Source organism: Cetorhinus maximus, chromosome 16 (genome assembly GCF_964194155.1).
Source record: "Cetorhinus maximus chromosome 16, sCetMax3.hap1.1, whole genome shotgun sequence".
Taxonomy (NCBI): Eukaryota; Metazoa; Chordata; class Chondrichthyes; order Lamniformes; family Cetorhinidae; genus Cetorhinus; species Cetorhinus maximus.
The window spans coordinates 63,828,614-63,847,810 of record NC_135894.1 but is presented as its reverse complement, the minus strand read 5'-3'; the positions used below and the strand labels follow the sequence as shown (position 1 = coordinate 63,847,810).

Genomic DNA, 19,197 nt, shown 5'->3' with positions numbered 1-19,197 from the left:
ACTACCTTCAAAAGAAGAAGGCAAGAGAGAAAATGGATGCCTAATGATAATATGGAAGAAAAGATTTCCTTGCATATCTAAACTGTGATGTGAAAGATAGCTGAGATCCTTTGCTCAGTGCTGCAATATCATTGCATCCTTGTTTTCAGGACTCTTGCTTATATTGAAGTGTCTTCTTGAGTGATGTTTTGAAGATTTGTGTATTGTTACAGACCAGGAGAGATATAAGATAATTTTCTCCCCTTTTCTCATCTCTCACAACAATAACAACAAGACCTATTTTTAGAGAGGGAGTGTTAGAACCCCTTGAGTGGCTATGACTTTAAATTAAAGACACAAACAGGCTTTCTTGTAAGTTTAAATCAAAAGAAAGGAAAAATATTTATTTTTCACAACACCCAAAATGTAAATACAGTAAACACCCACTCCCCAAACACTCACTCTCACACAGAAGAAAAGATGATTTCTAAAGATATAACATTCATTTAGATTACTAGTAGGATAAAACAGAAACAGGTCACTTCTTTACATTGTCTTTAAGATGGTTGTTGAAAACACTGCAGGCCTAAACAATTCTCTCTTGGTTCCCAGAAGAAAAATGGAGGTTGGAAGTTTCTGACTGTTTTAGATTAAATTGTGGCTGAGCGCCTGTGGTAAAGAAATGTAATCTTGCAGGTAAAACAAATTAGCCCCTCTTCACTCCCTGAGAAAACTTCCTTCTTGGGGCAGGGTTCTTTTCCTTTGCTGGGCGAGATCTCTCCCTCTGAGCTGCTGGGCTGCCCTTGTGGATTAATAAGGTATCAACTCCCTTTGCAGCCAGTTTCAGGCATGTGATGACAATATCAATGTATTCCAATGGCCACACAGCAGGCTGAAGCCGATGTAATTGACACACAATGGGGATCATTTTGATATCCCATCCTAACTGTGATCATCCTCACTGAATAACTTTATTTGAAATCCCATCGTCGTGGGGCCGGCAGGTCTAGCAGCCATTATCGTTTTAAGTCTCTTCCATTGAAATGGTGAGGGGTAATCAATCAGCAACTGGCAAGGCCATTTACATTTTAAGTGACTTCCCAGGGATATGTTCAGAGAGGTTTGTACAGAAACCACAAAATAAATCACCTGACTTTCTGGAGTTCATTTTGTGAAGGTTCAGTGTCCATATTTCATGTTGCTTTTGAAAAGTAAGGTATCCATCTCCCGACTCATTTTATGGGAATGTAACATGACCATAACAGCATGTAATTGACAAGAAACTAATCCGCGGAGATCTAAGGTACATCTCAGTTTTCACCAGTAACATATGTAATCTGCCAGTGGAAATATTTTGGATGGAAAACATTGATGTCTATCATCATCGTGGTAGATTCAGTGATGTACAACTGGGAATGTTTGAAACATCTGTAGAATGCAAGGATGAATTCCCTTTATCTGCATGCAATATATTGTACAATAAGACAAGCATCACCAATGGAAATCATCCATAGGCACATATGGTGAAGTCTGACTGACATATAAACCAACATACAGCCAAAGTTCTCAGAAAAAGGAAATTCAGATCAGTTGATTTAAGTGTCAGCATACCACAGTTCAATTTCATGGTCATGAATTATTATCAAACAATTTTGTCTTTCTAGATGAGATGCTTCAGACAACCTCAGCAGGTATAGGCAGCATTCTGTGGAGACAAAAACAGAATTAGTGGGCAGAATTTATCCCTTGGCTGGCAGGCGGGCCCCACCGGCTCGGCGGCGGACGGGCAGCCGAACCCCGCCGCCGAAACGGGGCCCACCAGCATTTTGAGTGGGCGGGCCAATTAAGGTCCGCCCAGCAGCCTGCCCGACAGGAAGCGCTATGCGCCTCCTGTTCCGGGCGGGGGGAGGGAATTCCCAACTGTCAAAGAGCACACTGCTCCCTGAGGCAAAGTCCTGTCTCAGGGAGTTTAGTGAAAGGTAAGTAAAGTCAAAAAATAGAGACATTTTAAAATTATTAACATGTCCCCCTCATGTGACAATGTCACACGAGATGGGACGTGTTGATAACAAACTCATAAAATTTATTACATTTTTACAAAATGGTAATGAAACTTCATCCCGCCAGTAGATGAAGTGTCATGAATAATCTGGAGCCCACTGAGGCTCCTGGCCTGCCCGCCAGCCTTAAGGTTGGCCGGGCAGGGCATTTAACTATCTTAATGAGCCTATCAATGGCCTTAATTGGCCATTGACAGTTCGGCCAGCGGACAGCTGATTTTGCTGTCTGCCCGCCTTCGTGAATATTTAAAGGGACCGGGATGATGTTGGGGATTCCTCCTGACGTCATCCCTCGTCATTTCCCCCTCGGCGAGTGGGCCCCGCCCCCAAATCGCCGAGGGGAAAACCCTGGCCAATGTTTCAGGTCAATGGCTTTTCATCAGAACCCTACATGCAACTTGATATGTGTTTAAGTTGTTTTTATTGTAAAATAAGGTATATAGATGGGATTAATTATATATAATACACAGAATACTATTTTACCATCGAAACTAGTTCATTAAGAGTAAAAAGAAATGAAACTGCTGATTTTTTTTTATTTGAGGTTTTTGGGCTGAACTAATTGAATCCAGTTAGATAAGGGAATTCTGTTAGCATTAACATGTGGTTCCACATTAGTTGGTATGTAAATATACTAAATGAAGAAGCATCATACGGACCCGAAACATTAACTCTGTTTCTGTCTCCACAGATGCTGCTGGACCTGCTGAGTTTTTCCAGCATTTTCTGCTTTTGTTTCAGATTTCCAGCATCCGCAGTATTTTGCTTTTATACAATTAAATTAAGTCTTAACAAGCATTGCCACATAAATTAAACCAAAACAAAATTAGGTCACCTGGAATTTTCCTGGGAGTTGTCCCAATTTCCTGCTGTAACTTTGGCATAAGATCAACAGACACTCTGGAGAAATCTGTTTACATCATTTTTCCAGGAGTTTGTTAAAGTTAGAATGCAAACCAAAGAATTTCTACCCTGGTATGTTTTCTATGAATCATGCTGTGAGATTTATGAGATAGATGAGGATGCTTGAGTAAGATTTTGAAGGAGGCATGCACATAGTTCCTTCTCAAAGCTGTAGACAAAGGACTAAATCCATGGCATGGAGGATTGAGAAATGTAGATTACTCCAGTATAGATGAGTGATGTCCATTTCCTTTGAAAATTACTTGTCATGCATTTCCCCTGTGCATTAGATAAACAGAATCAGGTTTAGTTATTTTATTAATCAGTGCAGTCATAAACATGAATCTAAGTGCCATAGTCCCTTGACTAACCATGTACATTTGATATGGGATTGCAGTTAATTATATGAATTAAACAAAATATTGCTTAAACCACAAACAATCCAGCAACTTGAAAAAGTTGCCTTGTCTGGTAAAGTCATTAGTTCATTAATAAGTTAGTTTCATTATAGAAATAATCTTTATTTATGCTGCCACCCTTTAACTGAAAGATATTGACCGATACAGTGTGCATAAGCAGGGATGCTTTTGGGGGGTGTGGTGTGGGGGACAGGGAGGTGGTGAAGAGTTCTTGTCAGGAATCCGGGTAGTCCATGTTTCCTCACATGCTGTGGAGTTTTATGTCCCAAGTGCGCATGTTTTTAAAACAGGATCCCCATCCAGAAGCCAGCCTAATTAACAGGCTTGGTTCCCTGTTGAATGGGGAACCATAGCCACAGAGGCAGATAGGGCAGGCTGCAACTGAGTTAGTGGGAACATGGAAGGCAGAGTCTGATCCTCGATCCTGGAATGGCAGGCCTGATCCCCAATACCAGGGAGTTCCAGTCCCGGGAGAGGCTTTCCAATCCAGCACAGAGGATGTGGCGTTAGTCTTTCAGATCCTAACTGGAGATGGGGGCAGGGACAGTGGCAGGGAAAGGGGTAAGCCTCGTGGGACCGAGGCTGAACTCCTATTCCTCTTAATCCACAAGCAGTGTTGTCAAGGTACTTATCTTAAAGCTGCCCTCACTTCGTTCCAGTTGCTGGGTTTCCCCTGGCCTGGGAAACCCAACTGCCCAGTGTTAAAGCAGGAAGATAAATTAAATCTGAGGCATGCAGCTTCATTATAATATTTAAAAGGCCAACCCACACCCTGGGAGTGGATTGGTCAGCAGCCCCCTGTCCTGTCTCCATTAAACTTGAAAGTTGGTGCATTGGGGTTGGGTTTGGGATTTTTAAATTTTTCACACTTCAACTGATCCCAAACCACCTGTTTTGGGGTTAAAATTGCCCCCTTAGACTTTGTAACAATTAACATTTCCACCATCAGTTGTTTGTTTTGAAAATAGTTGTCGGATTAGCATGACTCTACAGCTCTGTAATAACAAATGATATATCTAGTAGTGAAGTACAAGTTGTGGTAAATTCAGTACATGTGTATTACTTTCATCCTTTCCATTTAATACTCATCTAAGCTCATCAAGTGCAGCCTGCACTTTAGCAATAGTGCATGACAAAAACTGAGGCAATATTGCCTCCTCTGACAATGCTCTGACGGCAATATGACAAGCTGGAGATGTCACCATGTTTTCTGCCCAGTGGGAGACTGAACAATTGAGCCAGGTCATACTGTCCACTGAAGCATATTTCCTAGCCAACCACAAGATATTTCCTCGCCTTATCAAGAAAGCCCCAGGAACCAGAAAATAATGTATTGATGTAAGGCTTTCACATCCATTACTTTGATAGTCTGGGGCAGTAGAATCTGCCATGCAAAAAACATTAGATGATTCCCGAGCACCTCGAGTATTGAGCTCTTTCATAGAACTAGTTGAACAGTGACCAATTCTGTAATATAAATGCAATATAAAATTGTGTTACGTGAAGATTGCAGCTTGGACAAGATATCAATTCCATTTGATACATTTCAATAGCACACTAGATGTAGACTGGCCAATATCTGACATGTCTACATACTGTAAACCATATGCATTTGGGCCAAGCAGTTCACTGATAAAAGCATCTAAAACTGTGTACTTGACAACCAAAAAAAAAATCACTGCAATTCATTATTTCACCTTGGAAGTAAACCTCGAGACCAAAGTGCAGAGGAGCCAAATGACCTATTTGATGTTTTGGGTTCTTTTTAAGTCCCTTTAGAAATGTTCCACCATATTCAAAGGGATAATTAATCATGAGACTTGCCTTTTTAATTATTAACAGGTGGCTGAGTCGGCTTGGCTTAGCTACAGTGGGATATGCAGAAAAAGAGCAACGACTCAGACAAGACCAAGGTACAGTAACTGATGTAACTATGTACAATAATTATATACTCAATATCAGTGAACCTTTCAACATAGATCTGACGTGTGACATTATGCTGGTAATTTTAACCTAACAGTTCATTCATCACCCTTGTGCACGCTGACCTTAATTAGCTCCCAGTCCTCAATTTTAAAATTCTCATCCATGTTTTCAAATCCCCACTCCTCCCTATCTTTGTAGCCTCTTCTAGCCCTGCACCCTTCTGAAATCTCAGCACTTCTTCAAATTTGGCATCTACTTATCCCAAATTTGAATTGCTCCAGCTTTGGTGGTCATGCATTCAGCTGCCAAGGCCATATGCTCTGGAATTTCCTTTGCTACATTTCTCTACCTGTTTTTCCTCCTTTAAGACCCTCCTTAGAACCTGTCCTAATATCTCTTCATGTGGCTCAATTCAAAATTTTGTTTGATAATGCTCTTATGAAACAAGTTGGGATGTTTTACTAGAATAAAAGTGCTATATAAATGCAGGTGGTTATTCCAGAAAAACTGAGGGGATTGAATTACACTCTGTTCATTCTTGCTTGCTAACAGTTTAAAATCTGATCCCATTAGTTTTCCATCAGATTGTTTAGGTTAAAATTAGCCCTTTATATGTTTACACAAGTATTATGGCATTGCACTCCAATGCTAGTTGAATGTCTGGTTTCTGCTTTAAAAAATGTGAATAACAATTTTGAATGATCAAAATTTGACTGGGTTATTTGACTAAAATTTGACTGAAGTTAACTAAAAGAATGATGCAGCACGTGACTTAAGAAAAATGTTCAAACAACTGCAAAAACTTTGCCTCAAGAAGTTGTTCTGAATTTTATGTTTGAAGCATAAATATATAATTTTTTAGAAAAATTTTTAACCTCTGTTTATTGTTCAAAAGAGAATATCATTTCAATGTATCATATTTTCAAAATCGCTCTCAATGCTCTAAGCACAGAAGAAGAGAAAAAGGTTACCATTTCTGTCAAGAAGTTGCTCATCTTGGATGGGATGATAGCCTGTGCTATTTTCTACTGCTGTGTAATTCACAAAAACTCTGCACAGGCCACTCAGCTTCTTAAGAACAATTGATTTTCTGTGTTTGTGTACATATAAAATTTAATACGTATAAAATGAGCTGCAAGACATTCAAAACTACAATTATATCAAGATTGGTGCTGTAATCTGACTTAACACTCAAATCAGCAATAACAGACAAGAGTTGATTTGGCCATTTAGATGCTACATCCACATAATGTGGTGTCTTTATGAGAAAAATTTGATTTCTTTTTCCTGCGTACCAGTATTATTCTGTGGGATGATGTAAGGACACTCTATGCAGCAATTCTATGGGCAAATAAGCAGAAAATGGTGAGAGCTGGAGAGTCAATCAGTTTACAGTCTATATTAGCCTGCAACCATATTGGCACCAGCATAAAATTGAAACCTGAGGAGAATTTCAAGGTAACATGATTTTAACACACTTAACTTGTCTTCTTGTGTGATTCTCGTTTTTCAGTTTAGTGAATTTGATCTGAAATTATGACCCCAATATTAACAGGAGTGGGGAAGGACTGTGTGCATGGGGGCAGTATTTCAAAAGGGAAACCTGGAAGTCCAGGTTACCCCTTATGCTATGTCCTGAATTTTCACGCCGGCGTGCGGGGGCAGGCCCAGCATGCCGACACGTAAAATGACGCGCGGTGACGTCATTCAGATCCTTCGTTCAGCGGGCACGTGCCAGAGAGGGCTCCCAAACTGTCAAAGGCCTGTTAAGGCCATTAGGAAACTAATTCAGATAATTAACAGGGTTTCCGGTCCAACCTTAAGGTTGGTGAGCAGGCGAAGAGTACAAGCGATCTTTGTGTTTTTCAGGAAACCTCATCCACGGGCGGGATGAGGTTTCCTGAAGGTTTAATAAAATCTATAAATATTTTTGAATAATTCATAAACATGTCCCAGCTCAATTGACACTGTCACATGAGGGGACACGTTGAAATAATTTTTATCTTTCTTTATTTAAAGATTTCAATATGAACTTAATCTCCCTGAGGCAGCTCCGTGCCTCAGGGAGATTTCTGCACTCTTTAGTGCGCATGCGCGAAAGAGCGCAGCCTCCGACTCTCCCTCCTCCCCCCACCCGCACAGGTAGCATGAGCGCTTCCGGCTGTGCGTCACGCTGGGTGGGCCCTTAATTGGCCCACCCATGTAAAATGGTGGCGCGGTGCCGATCGTGGCCGGCAATCGGCTCCGCGCCCACCCACGCCCGCTCCCAACTGGCCCGCCCGGCATGGGGAAAATTCCCCCCTATAGAGTTATAACTTCATAGCATGAAGCTTTGTTTTAACAGGATCCCACCCAGAGGCCAGCTTGATTGACAAGCTTGGCTTCCAGTCGAGCAGGCATCACTCCAGAACAGGCCGCTTCCCCAGGCTACAAGAAACATTGGGAGGCCAGGGCTTGATCTCTGATCACAAGATTGACTGTGTGGTCAGGGAGGGCAGGGGAGGTGGGGGTGGCACGGTGGTGCAATGGAGGGATTGGGGCGATCTGATAGGTGGGGAGTTCTAATCCAAGGCAAGGGGATAAATTTGGATTCCCAGGGAAGCACTCATCCTCCTCCTTGCTCTCAAGCAGCGTGTAATGTCACTTATTATGAAGCTATCTTCAAGCACACTTCAGCTGCCAGGTTTCCTAAGGACTGGGAAAGCTAAACCACTAGGGTTAAGCCTGAAAAGCAAGTTAAAACTAAGGCTCTCATCTCATTAACATATTGAAACTGCCAGAAGGTTGGCTGCTGCTTCTTTTAAGCCCAGAAGTGGGTGGGTCAGGGTCAGGGTCAGCTTTAAGATTTTTAAATTTTCCACACCCCACCTAAACCTAGCCCACCCATTTTTGGGGTTAAAATTCACCACTAAGTCTTCAAGCACTGGTACAAACAGGAGACTTTTGGAATTCTTCAACATGGGATGGACATGTGATAAGGACTGAAGATTAAAATAGGCATCAGAATTGCCATTTGTGTCTTCAGTTAGGGCCATCTTAGTAGTTTGTGAGGGCAGAAACCTGATGGGTTGAAAAAGGGAGTTGCAAGAGAGATGGGCATAAACGTTGGAGATAAAAACAAATTCAGTGGGTTTGGAGCAGAAAGGGAGGGTGGAGATGTGATGGTAGTTAGCAAGTTCAGAGGAGTCATAAAAATTCTTATGGAGAGAAGAACATGTTATGAAGATTGCATACGAGCAAAATGGTGAAGTAAGTAAAATTGTGGCATGATTAGACTTGCATTGAGCAAATAAGGAGCACTTTGAGGCTGGTAATAAGTTGGACAAGACATTGCCCAGGCGCAGTATACTGGTGCCACCAGTTTCGTCTAATTCAAATATAAGTCCGCCCAATTGAAAGGTGAGTGTTCTGATTCACTGTGCTCCCCAATCCCCCCTCTGGCTCCTGTCCTCTCTTCTGTTTGTACAAAAAGTGTGTTCAATTTTGCCAGAAGCTCGAGAGCTTTGGTTAGTCATCAGAAAACAATTTGCAGTAATATCTAACGGAGTTTATAATTTAGTAAGAAAATGAGACCATGTGGGATACAATACTGTGATAATGTATTTTATTATACTACTTGGTCCTAGTGACTGTGCCTTCCCTCCTCCAATCATTCCCCACTCCACGTCTTGCTCAGTGCCCAACTTTCTCCAATTATAAAACACTCAAATGGATTGCTATTTATAAATTCTCAGCCTACAATACCAAAACAGTCCAATTGGATATTAACTGTGATAATTGGTGAACAAAGGACATGTTAAAGTAACCCATTTAGAGGAACAATAAAAGGACCATTTTTTCACATGGTAAAAATAGAGAACATAATCCTTGCCTGTACTCAAAAAGTACTGCTGTAAAGTCACAACTTGTCTTGTCCCACCAATTTTAGAAAATGATCCTTTATCCTTACTCATTGTCTCCTATCTCCCAGCTAATTATCAACCCATATCACAAGATTATCTCCAATTCCATGTGCTTTTGTTTTTATTATTAACCTTGTGGGGAATCTTATCAAATGCCTTCTGGAAGTCCATATTGACGACATCCAAGGAAACTCCACTATCATATAAGTGGCAATAAAACAATGTACTGTGGATACTCGAAAATGGAAATACTCAGAAAGTCAGGCAACACTGCGGAGACTGAAACAGATTAAATGGGCTGGATTTTCATCTTGAAGGCGGTTAGTGGGGAAATTACTCAGCTCAGCGCACCTACCTCAGGAAAAATGCCTCGAACGGTGCGATTTTTGTTCTGAGGCGCAGGTGCATGCTGGGGTCAGGCCCGCTGCCCCCAGATGCAGGTTGGATGCAGCCGCAGTTGCTGCTGAGTGCCAAAGCAGCTGGTTAAAAGGACTACCTCAGGCCCCTGAGACTTTGTCCCAGTTTTTTTGTTCAATATTAAGCCCGTTAGCTCTCAGCCCTCACATCCACTTACACCGCCCATTCCCCGTGCCCCATCCATGCAAACTCATACAAAGATAAAACTAAACACATGTATGAGATAATTTCCTCATGTTTGTGAAAGCTTCAACAAATAAAATTTTGCAGCTGAAAGAATATTAAGAACATCTAACTAAAAACAGAAAATGTGCACTATAAAATTTACATTGCTCTACCATTGCCAGCTGTGTCTTCAGTTTGTAGGCCTTAAGCTGTGAAATTCCCTCCCTAAACTACTCTGCCTCTCTAACTTCCTTTAAACTGGTCTAAATTTGACTCCTTTGACCAGGTTTTTAGTCACCTGTTATAATACTTTCTTATGCAGATGATGTTAAATTTTGTTTGGTAACACTTCTATCAAGTGCATTGGGATGTTTTGACGATAATTACACCTTCCATGCCAACTTACCCGGTATCTACCACGCACAGAACTCAAGAGCCATGCTGAGTGTAAAATAAAATTCGAGGTTTCTATTACAGACTTCACTGTAGTAAAAAAAAAACTTTGATTTATGAAAGCCCATTCAATACATTTAAATCCCCTCAAGTAGTTAAACCCTTATAAAAACAAACATTTGTTTTCATAACCTCATGTCAAAGATCGTTAACCCTTCAATAATCTCTTGGAGCTGTCAATCAAACTGTGAACTTACAGCATCCCTCCCACTCCCCCCCCCCCCCCTACTGTGATAATGGCAGGTTGTGGAAGCAGGCAAGCACTAATAATGTTATAATGATAGCCCTTAAAGTTATGTCTAGTGAAACTGCTAGAACTAATTTTCTTCACTCTCAGAGAACCAGGCAGGTTGTTTTTTTAATTGGCAGGGGATATGACAGCTTGACAGTTCTACATAGCCCATCGCCCTTCATGAGCATTTACATCTCCACTATGAAGTCATGGAACACACACTGCGTGTCAAGGCCATTTCTGGAGTGAAAATTGGGTCAGAAAGCCCTGTGCACTGAGTTTAAATGGCCCAGCTGATTTGTGATTTGTGCCTGTGAGGTTCACACCCCGCCCCTTCCGCCTACCCACGAAAATGGTGCATGCCGGAAATGGGGGTGGGACATTTGTATATGGGTCACATCTGCCATTTTTAATGGTCCCCAGAGTCTCCCGACTCCATGAAAATGCAGCCAACAGCTCAGGTTGATGACCTTTAATCAGAACTGGGAAAAGTTAGAGATGTCAGGGGCAGGATATTGAGTTTGGCGAGCGAGGGGTGGGACCCACTCGCCAACGTGTAAAATGACGTGGGATGATGGGTGGAACTCCCAACATCACCCCGCGACATTTCAATTTTCAGGCTGGCGGGGCGCAGCCAAATCAGCTGTGCGCCCGCCGACCTGTCAACAGCCAACTGAGGCCATTTAAAAACTAATTGAAGTAGCTAATGGATCTGCCCGTCCAACCTTAAGGTACAGCCACAGGCAGGATGAGGTTTCATGTAGGTTTTTAAAAATTTAATGAAAGTTTAATTAAAAGTGATGGACATGTCCCAACTCATGTGACACTGTCACATGAGGGGACATGTCAGGGAAATTTGATTTTTCTATATTTCACATTTTTGAATTTGATGCTGATCTCCCTCAGCACACTTAGCCTCAGGGAAATGAGTGCACTTTTTCGCATGCATGTGCTAAAGAGCGCACTCTCGGCTTAGGGAATCTACCCCTGCACAGGGTGCGTATAGCGCTTTCTGGCGGATGTCACGCTGGGCAGGCCTAAATTGGCTCGCCCACGTAAAATGGCAGCACACCACCAATCGGGGGCGCCGATCAGAGGCGCATCTGCACACGCCCGCTCCTGAACTCTCCCCTCCCACAACCCCGACAGGGGGAAAATTCTTCCTCAGAGGTTTTAAGAAAGTTCAAAAGGGGGGAGGTGTGGGGAAAAGAACAAAAGGGAGGGTCTGAGATAGGATGGAAGATAGGAGAGGTGAAAAGACAAAAGACCTGGTGTTGCAAGGTCAAAGGGAGTGGCAATGGGACAAGTAAAGAAACAAAAGATGTATCCAGAGAAGGCGTGAATGGCCGACTCATGAACAGCTGCCGTCCAAAAGCAAAAAATAGAAAAACGAGAGTAAAACAAATCCAGCAAAAAAAAAGCCACATATCTGGCCTGTGTCCACAAGCGATGGAGTATAAGCCTGGACATGGAGCTAGTTAGTTGCCTTTGGAAACATCTTGAATAACTTAAAACATATGTCAGGGAAATATAACTGCCTGGTGCAAACTTTTTCTTCTTTTGCGTATAGTGCAGAGATTAAGGGCAGAATTTTCCGTTTGGGGGGGCAGGAGCAGGAGCGGGTGGGCACAGACTTGCAGAATCTGCATCCTGTGATCACACACTATCTGCACATTCATGGAGTGGAATCCCTTCCTGTTGACAAAGGCACCGGGCTCACCTGCTGGCACCTTGATGGCCACATGTGCAGTCTATAGCACCCTGGACGCGAGGGAAGCCAGCTATGGCCTCGAAGCCTCTGGCTCGCTGTGCCTGGCTTGCCTGGTCCCAACAGAAGTGGATGAAGGTCACTGCACGCCTGAACATAGCGCCCGTGACCTGCTTGACACAAGTGTGTACAGCTGATTAGGAGACACCATAAAGATCACCCACCGAGCCCTGGAATGAGCCAGAGGCATAGAAGTTGAGGGCAGCTGTGACCTTCAGAGCCACAGGCATGGGATGTCCGCCCGTACAATTAGGGGAGATCTCAGGCCCAATCATCTGACAGATATAGTTGACTGTCTCCCTTGATAGTCGGAGCCTCCTTCGGCACTGCACCTCAGACATATTGAGGTATCTGCTTCTCCGCCTGTATACCCGGGTAGCAGGATAGTGGCATCTTCTGAGGCCCCTTCCACCTTGGCCAACCTCTTGGCCTTGCGTCCCTTCTGCTTGCACCTGTCCTCCCAAAGGCTGGAGGCTGATTGTCCACTCCTGGCCTCCTCCTCCTTCTAGCCCTCCCTTCCTCCTCAGAGGAGCTGCCTCCAGTGGACAGATCAGATCCCATACCCAGGCTAAGGGAAGGCTTCCTGAGAGCTACAAGCCACAAAAGATTCCTCATTGCAGAGTGCTGACCTGAAGGTTAAGAGTCCAGAAAAAGCTGCTAGGATGCGTTCTGAAGTACTGCAGATCACACAGGCAAGTTTGAAATACTTTCTCCAATAAATACTTCACAGAGCAGATTCACAGCCCCACTGAGCCCTCTTATCCCGCCTGTGGATGAAGTTAATAGAAATGTCTCCTATCCACCTGCCCGTTGCGCCCATGTGCCGACCCGAAGATTGCATGGGCGCTGAAAAATTGACATTGATTGAAGGTTAAAGGTCCTTAAGTGACCCCTTAATTAATGGTGGGCGCACGTCAGACTTCATCGCGCACCCGCCCAGCAAAATATCGCGATGGCGCGCGGTGACGTCAGGACGCTCGCCTGGTGTGACTGCGAGTCATTTTACGCGTGGACGTGCGGGGCCAGTATAAAACAAATGAGAGGTTAATGTTGCATTTTGTACATATTCAGTCAAACCACTGGTTAAACAATTGTCTTACGCTAGATTGAAAGAATTTCGTTGGAAGTGTACATGTTTTATTTAGCAATTTTTTTATCATGGTAGATTATTGGAGTGAAAGTGAACAAGAGGATGCAGACACCCCATCAACCCCCAAGCAAGAGAGTCCGCCACCTCCTTATGACACCTACCCTCGAGCGCCTTCAGTGAGTTTTGTTTTGTATCTTTGGGTTTGTATTGTGGCAGGAACATCTGTTGTTTCTGCATACTTCCTGGTTGATAGTACCAGTCAGTTACAAACCTCTAAACTCACACCAGAGATATCAAAGAAACTTGATCAGATTACTAAGGTTAGAAAGTACAAACAATATGAGCTTGGAAAAAGTATTAATTTTCAATTTATTTGCACATTCACTATCTGCAGAACCCAAAAAATAACTTTGACTTTAATTAACAGTTGACAAGCAGATTTACTGGACTGTGCATATTTAGTCCATTTAAATTGATCAAATCTATTGTAGATAAAAGTAACTGTAAATTTTAGGATTGATTTTGGAATGACATCAGGCTAATATTGTAGTCAAAATGCAATATACATTAAGTATTGTTTTTTAAAACATTTAATTGTTTGGCTCATTCTGAACCTTTTACCTTCTAATTTTAAGCATAGTTTAGCAATATTTTTATTTATTTTTCCAAAAATTGGATCCTATGAATATAAAGTGTATTCCACGTATTTAATATTTATTTACTTTTTCCCTGAATTTTAAATGTTTTAAACTCTGATTTATGTTTCGCATTGTCCATTTTGCAGATGGGAGCAACTGTGTAATTTACTGTTTAACTAAAAAGGAATTCCAAGCTCGATCTATAAAATGGTGAAGAACCAAAGAATAACATGTTCAAAGAATTGATAGGTATTAGCACTAAAACTGTGTTTGTTAAGCTATGGTATAATGATAATCCTCTTTGGTAATTGATAGCAGTTACTGAGAGGTGAGAGATGTGGCCTTATTTTTTGATCATATACAAAACATAGTTTTTATATTTGTTACTGATCATAATATTATTGCTTTAAGGTGAACTGTGCTAGCCCGTACCTTGAACCTAAGCATAATAGACTCTCCTCTACGGAAACCTCTCATTCTCATTCGTCCCATGAAGAATTCCGACCAGAACATGCAGGAGGCACTGAGTCACCTGTTCGTAAACCAGGGGCTTGGGAACGACGTTCATGGCAGGATCTAATAGAAACTCCACTGACCAGTTCAGGGCTGCACTATCTCCAGACTCTCCCTCTTGAGGATTCTGTGTTTTGTGAAGCAGGCTTACCAACACCAGAACATCGGAGACAGTCAACTTTACCAGCTCAAAGGTGCCAGATACAGGATCACTATGGACCTTTCCCCTTAGCAGAGGGCAAACGGTGGCCAGGAATAAGTGGTGGTGGGGGTAAACCGCGCAGTTTCACACTACCTCGAGATGGTGGATTCACTCATTCCTGTCAGAGTTCCTCAATCTGTGTCCCTGGAGCTCAAGCCGAACTGATTCAGAAACAAGACATTAAAGAAGAAAAGCAAGGGGAAAATGGTAAGAAGTATATACCATCCTTAACAGTTCAAATTTTAAAAAGTGCAATTCCTTGAATCTCAATTCTTGTTATCCATTTAAAAACTTGCAGGATTTTAAAGGATGGAAGTTTTAACTAGAGTGTAGTCTTCAAAGCAAGTAAGACTAAATTAGATGTTCAGCCAGCAAAGAATCTGATAGATTAAATTCAGAAATGAAATTCCATTGCATTTAGCAGTAAAATCAACTGAAGTGGCTTGTTCCCTCTATACACACAGATGTGGTTCAAAGAAAAAGTTGTAAGCCCCTTTGTAGCAATTTACAATTTAGCAACACATGGCCCATACAGAGTGTTCTTTTGTGGAATCTTCTTCAGGTGCTGATGGCTAATATGGGGTAAACCAGGGAACAAAGGTACATGAAAATAGTTACTTCATCAAAATATAGAGGATAAACTAGTATAATCCAAAAAGTAATCACCACTATGGCCGGAATCCATTTGGTGAGGCGTGGGCTGGGGGGGGGAGAAGAATTGCCCACTAACTTGTTTATATGATTTCATTGCCTTGCACATGCCTCTGTCAATATGATCACTTTGGAAAAGCAGGCAAGCATACAGGATTCTTGAATGCACTAGTGCTGTGACGGCATATTTTCACTGTAGCCACACAATTATCATGCCTCTATCTCATAAGTGGTGAAGGAAGGCTGAGTAGTGGTCATAATGAACTATAACAGATACCTCCACAAGTGAAGCTGACTCAAGAACTTGGGAGCTTCAAGTGTAAAAATATTTATTGCATCTTAATTTCAGCCATTCTTCTTATGTGCCTTTGTTTAATAACAGTTTTTATTCCATCAAAAGTATGGGTTTTTTTATTGAGAAAGTGAAAGGAAGGCCTGAGCTCCTGATTTCTTTGTTCAGTAAGGTGTCTGGCATATTTGGTAATCAACAGGATTTTCCTCTGTAAATCTACCATTCAGCCGCAGTAAAGTCAGTGAAAACTCTGTTTTTATGGTCTATCGGGGTTTTCACTGCAGTCAGAGTGGCCAATCAGGACAGTGCCCCTGAGGAAATTCCCAGCAATTCTGCATAAGAATATCCATAACTACTGAGATATCATACAGATGTGACCTTATATTTTCCTAATACAAGAGTGAGCCCTTTTTCCTGAGAGGCACATCTCACTTGCTCTAAATCAAGAGTGCAGGTTGGCAACCTCCAACACTTAGGAACCCCCAAATATATACAGATGTACTACTGAGGTTTCATACGCTAATATTACAAAACAGTCATTGGACACTAGGGAGATGGTAGTTGATTGGAAACTGGCTGTGTGCCTATTTTTAGAGAAGCACATCAAAACAGACCTGGGCAGCTGCAGAACCATCAATCTTACTTCAATCCCATGTTAAAAAAAATGCAATCAATTTTTTTTATTCATTCACGGGATATGGGCGTCATTGGCTAGGCCAGCATTTATTGCTCATCCCTAACTGCCCTTGAGAAGGGCGGTAGTGAGCTGCCTTCTTGAACCGCTGCAGGTCATGTGGTTTAGGTACACCCGCAATGCTATTAGGAGAGAGTTCCAGGATTTTGACTCAGTGACAGTGAAGGAACGGTGTTATATTTCCAAGCCAAGATGTTGAGTGACTTGGAGGGGAACTTCCAGGTGGTGATGTTCCCATTGTCTGCTGCCCTTGTCCTTCTAGATGGTAGTGGTCGTGAGTTTGGAAGATGCTGCCTAAGGAGCCTTGGTGAGTTTCTGCAGTGCATCTTGTAGATGGTACACACTGCTGCCACTGTGCATCGGTGGTGGAGGGCATGAATGTTTGTGGATGGGATGCCAATCAAGCAAACTGCTTTGTCCTAGAGGATGTCAAGCTTCTTGAGTGTTATTGGAGCTGCGCTCATCCAGGCAAGTGGAGATTATTCCATCGCACTCTCAACTTGTGCCTTGTAGATGATGGACAGGCTTTGGGGAGTCAGGAGGTGAGTTACTCGCCACAAGATTCCTAGCCTCTGACCTGTTCGTGTAGGCACAGTATTTATATGGCTAGTCCAGTTCAGTTTCTGGTCAATGGTAACCCCCAGGATGTTGATAGCGGGGATTCAGCTATGGTAATGCCATTGAATGCAAAGGAGCAATGGTTAGATTCTCTCTTGTTGTAGATGGTCATTGCCTGACACTTGTGTGTCACAAATGTTACTTGCCATTTGTCAGCCCAAGCCTGGATATTGTCCAGGTCTTGCTGCAATTGAACATGAGCTGCTTCAGTGTCTAAGGAGTCACGCGAATGGTGCTTATCAGAAGTAAACTTGAGAATTATTCTGTAAAATAATATCATAGTAAACAGCAATCAATATGGATTAAGATTGGGAGGATGATGCCTACCCAATCTCCCTTTTGATGAAATATATTCCCGAGCGGGCTGTGAAAAGCCTGACTATGTGATAACTAGACTGCTGAAAAGCATTTGAAAAAGTTTCACATAAAAGGCTTTTAGTTAAGCGCACGGCGCAATTATCTGTGATTTTTCATGGCCCATCCAACCTTACAGTCGGCGGACGGGCTAATCAATCAGGCAGGCTTTACATTTTTCATGAAACCTCACCCAGGGCGGGATGAAACCTCCATTAGAAAATAGAATAAAAAGAAATATCTGGGAACAGCATTTTTGTGAGGTATGCTTTCAGGTGCTTGATTGTGTGCATGGACATTTTTTTGGAACTTTTTAGTGCTTTATTTTATTTATTTTATTATTTGCAGTTCTGCTATCTGCCTTCGGGGAGCTCTCTCAAAGTGCTCACCCGCGCCTGCGGTGACATCGTCACTTGCCCTCTTCCCAACCCCATCCCAGAGCGCTGAGTTTTTCAGCGTGCATTTCACGCTGGCTGCCCGTTAATTGGCCATCCAGTTGGGGGTCGATCATGGTTGGGGGCCGGTTTCCCAACCACTCCCGGGCCCGCCGATCACGCGCAGCCGACAAGGAAAAAATTCAAGCCAATGTTGTGGGGTTTCAGGGTAAATCTTGGGATGGATCAGGAATTGACTGAAGCATAGAAAACAATGTCATAGAAACTATGACAAGGCTGGGGAAGTGCTATGTGGAGTGCCCAGAACTCATGGATTGGAGGTAATGTATTGACACATTTAGAGGATTGGTCAACGGACAGGAAGCAAAGAGTAGGGTTAAATGGGCTGCTTTCAAGTTGGCAGACTGTGATTAAGGAGTGCCGCAAAGATCAGCGCTGGAGCCTCTGCTATTTGCAAGTTACATTAATGACTTAGACAAAGAGACCAAGGGCAGGATTTTCTGTTCATCTGGCAGACGCGGCGGGCGGGTCTGGGAGCAGCTGGGGCACCGTCCCCAGCCCGCGATCGGACTGCGACCACAAATTCACACTGGCTGGCCAATTAATGGAGGAGCGTAAGCGCAAAAGTCTGCGCATATGCAGGGGAGCGCACAGTGAAAGCTCCCTGAAGGCCAGGGAGATGCCGCAGGAAGCTGAAGAATTGTGAATTCAGAAATAAAGAGTTTAAAAATGAGAGAATCTTGTCCCAGCATGTGACTCAGTCATGTGAAGAGGAACATGTTAAAAATGATGTTAAAAATTTCTTATTGGTTTTTTTATTTACTGTTGGAAACTTCATCCCGCCTGTAGATGAGGTTCCATAAACAATGCAGAGGCTGCCTGGCCGATTCGCCCACCCGCCAACCGAACGGTTAAATGGGCAGCGAAAAGTAGATATAAATTAATTAATTAAGGGTTTAATAGGCCTCTTAATTGTCGGCGGGCATGCTGCCGACTCTCGCACATGCCCACCGACTGAAATATTGCGAGACTGCGCGGTGACGTCGGGACGCTTGCCCGACGTCATTGCGTGTGATTTTACGCACCATTGGGCTGTGCATGCGCCCGCCCACAGGACATAAAACCCTGCCCCAAGAGTAATGTATTACAGCTTGTATCATCAGTTTGCTGATGATACAAAGCTAGATGGGAATGTAAGCTGTGAGGAAGATCCAAAGAGGCTGAAAAGAGATTTAGACAAGTTAAGTGAGTGAACAACAAGGTGGCAGATGGAGTATAATATGGGGAAGTGTGAGGGTTCTCACTTTGGTAGTAAGATTAGAGATGCACAATTTTTTTTAAATGTGTGAAACTTGTAAATGTTGATATTCAGAGGGACTTGGGTATACTCATACAAGGAGCTCAGAAAGTTAACTTACAGGTACAACAAGCAATTAGGAAAGCAAATGGTTTGTTGGCCTTTACTGCAAATTGATTGGATTACAGAAATAAGTAAGTGTTGCTACAATTGTACAGGGCTTTGGTGA

General features: G+C 42.7%; 1 protein-coding gene across 1 annotated transcript in view; it reads left to right on the top strand.

Moving 5' to 3' along the window:
• cnksr2a (connector enhancer of kinase suppressor of Ras 2a) overlaps positions 1 to 19,197 on the top strand; it is a 579,431-nt gene that overhangs the window by 511,932 nt on the left and 48,302 nt on the right. Inside the window, exons 20-22 of the mRNA XM_078559925.1 lie at positions 5,204 to 5,274; positions 13,390 to 13,490; positions 14,364 to 14,874. Of these exons, the coding sequence (XP_078416051.1) occupies positions 5,204 to 5,274; positions 13,390 to 13,490; positions 14,364 to 14,874 (683 nt within the window). The remainder of the gene's footprint in view (positions 1 to 5,203; positions 5,275 to 13,389; positions 13,491 to 14,363; positions 14,875 to 19,197) is intronic.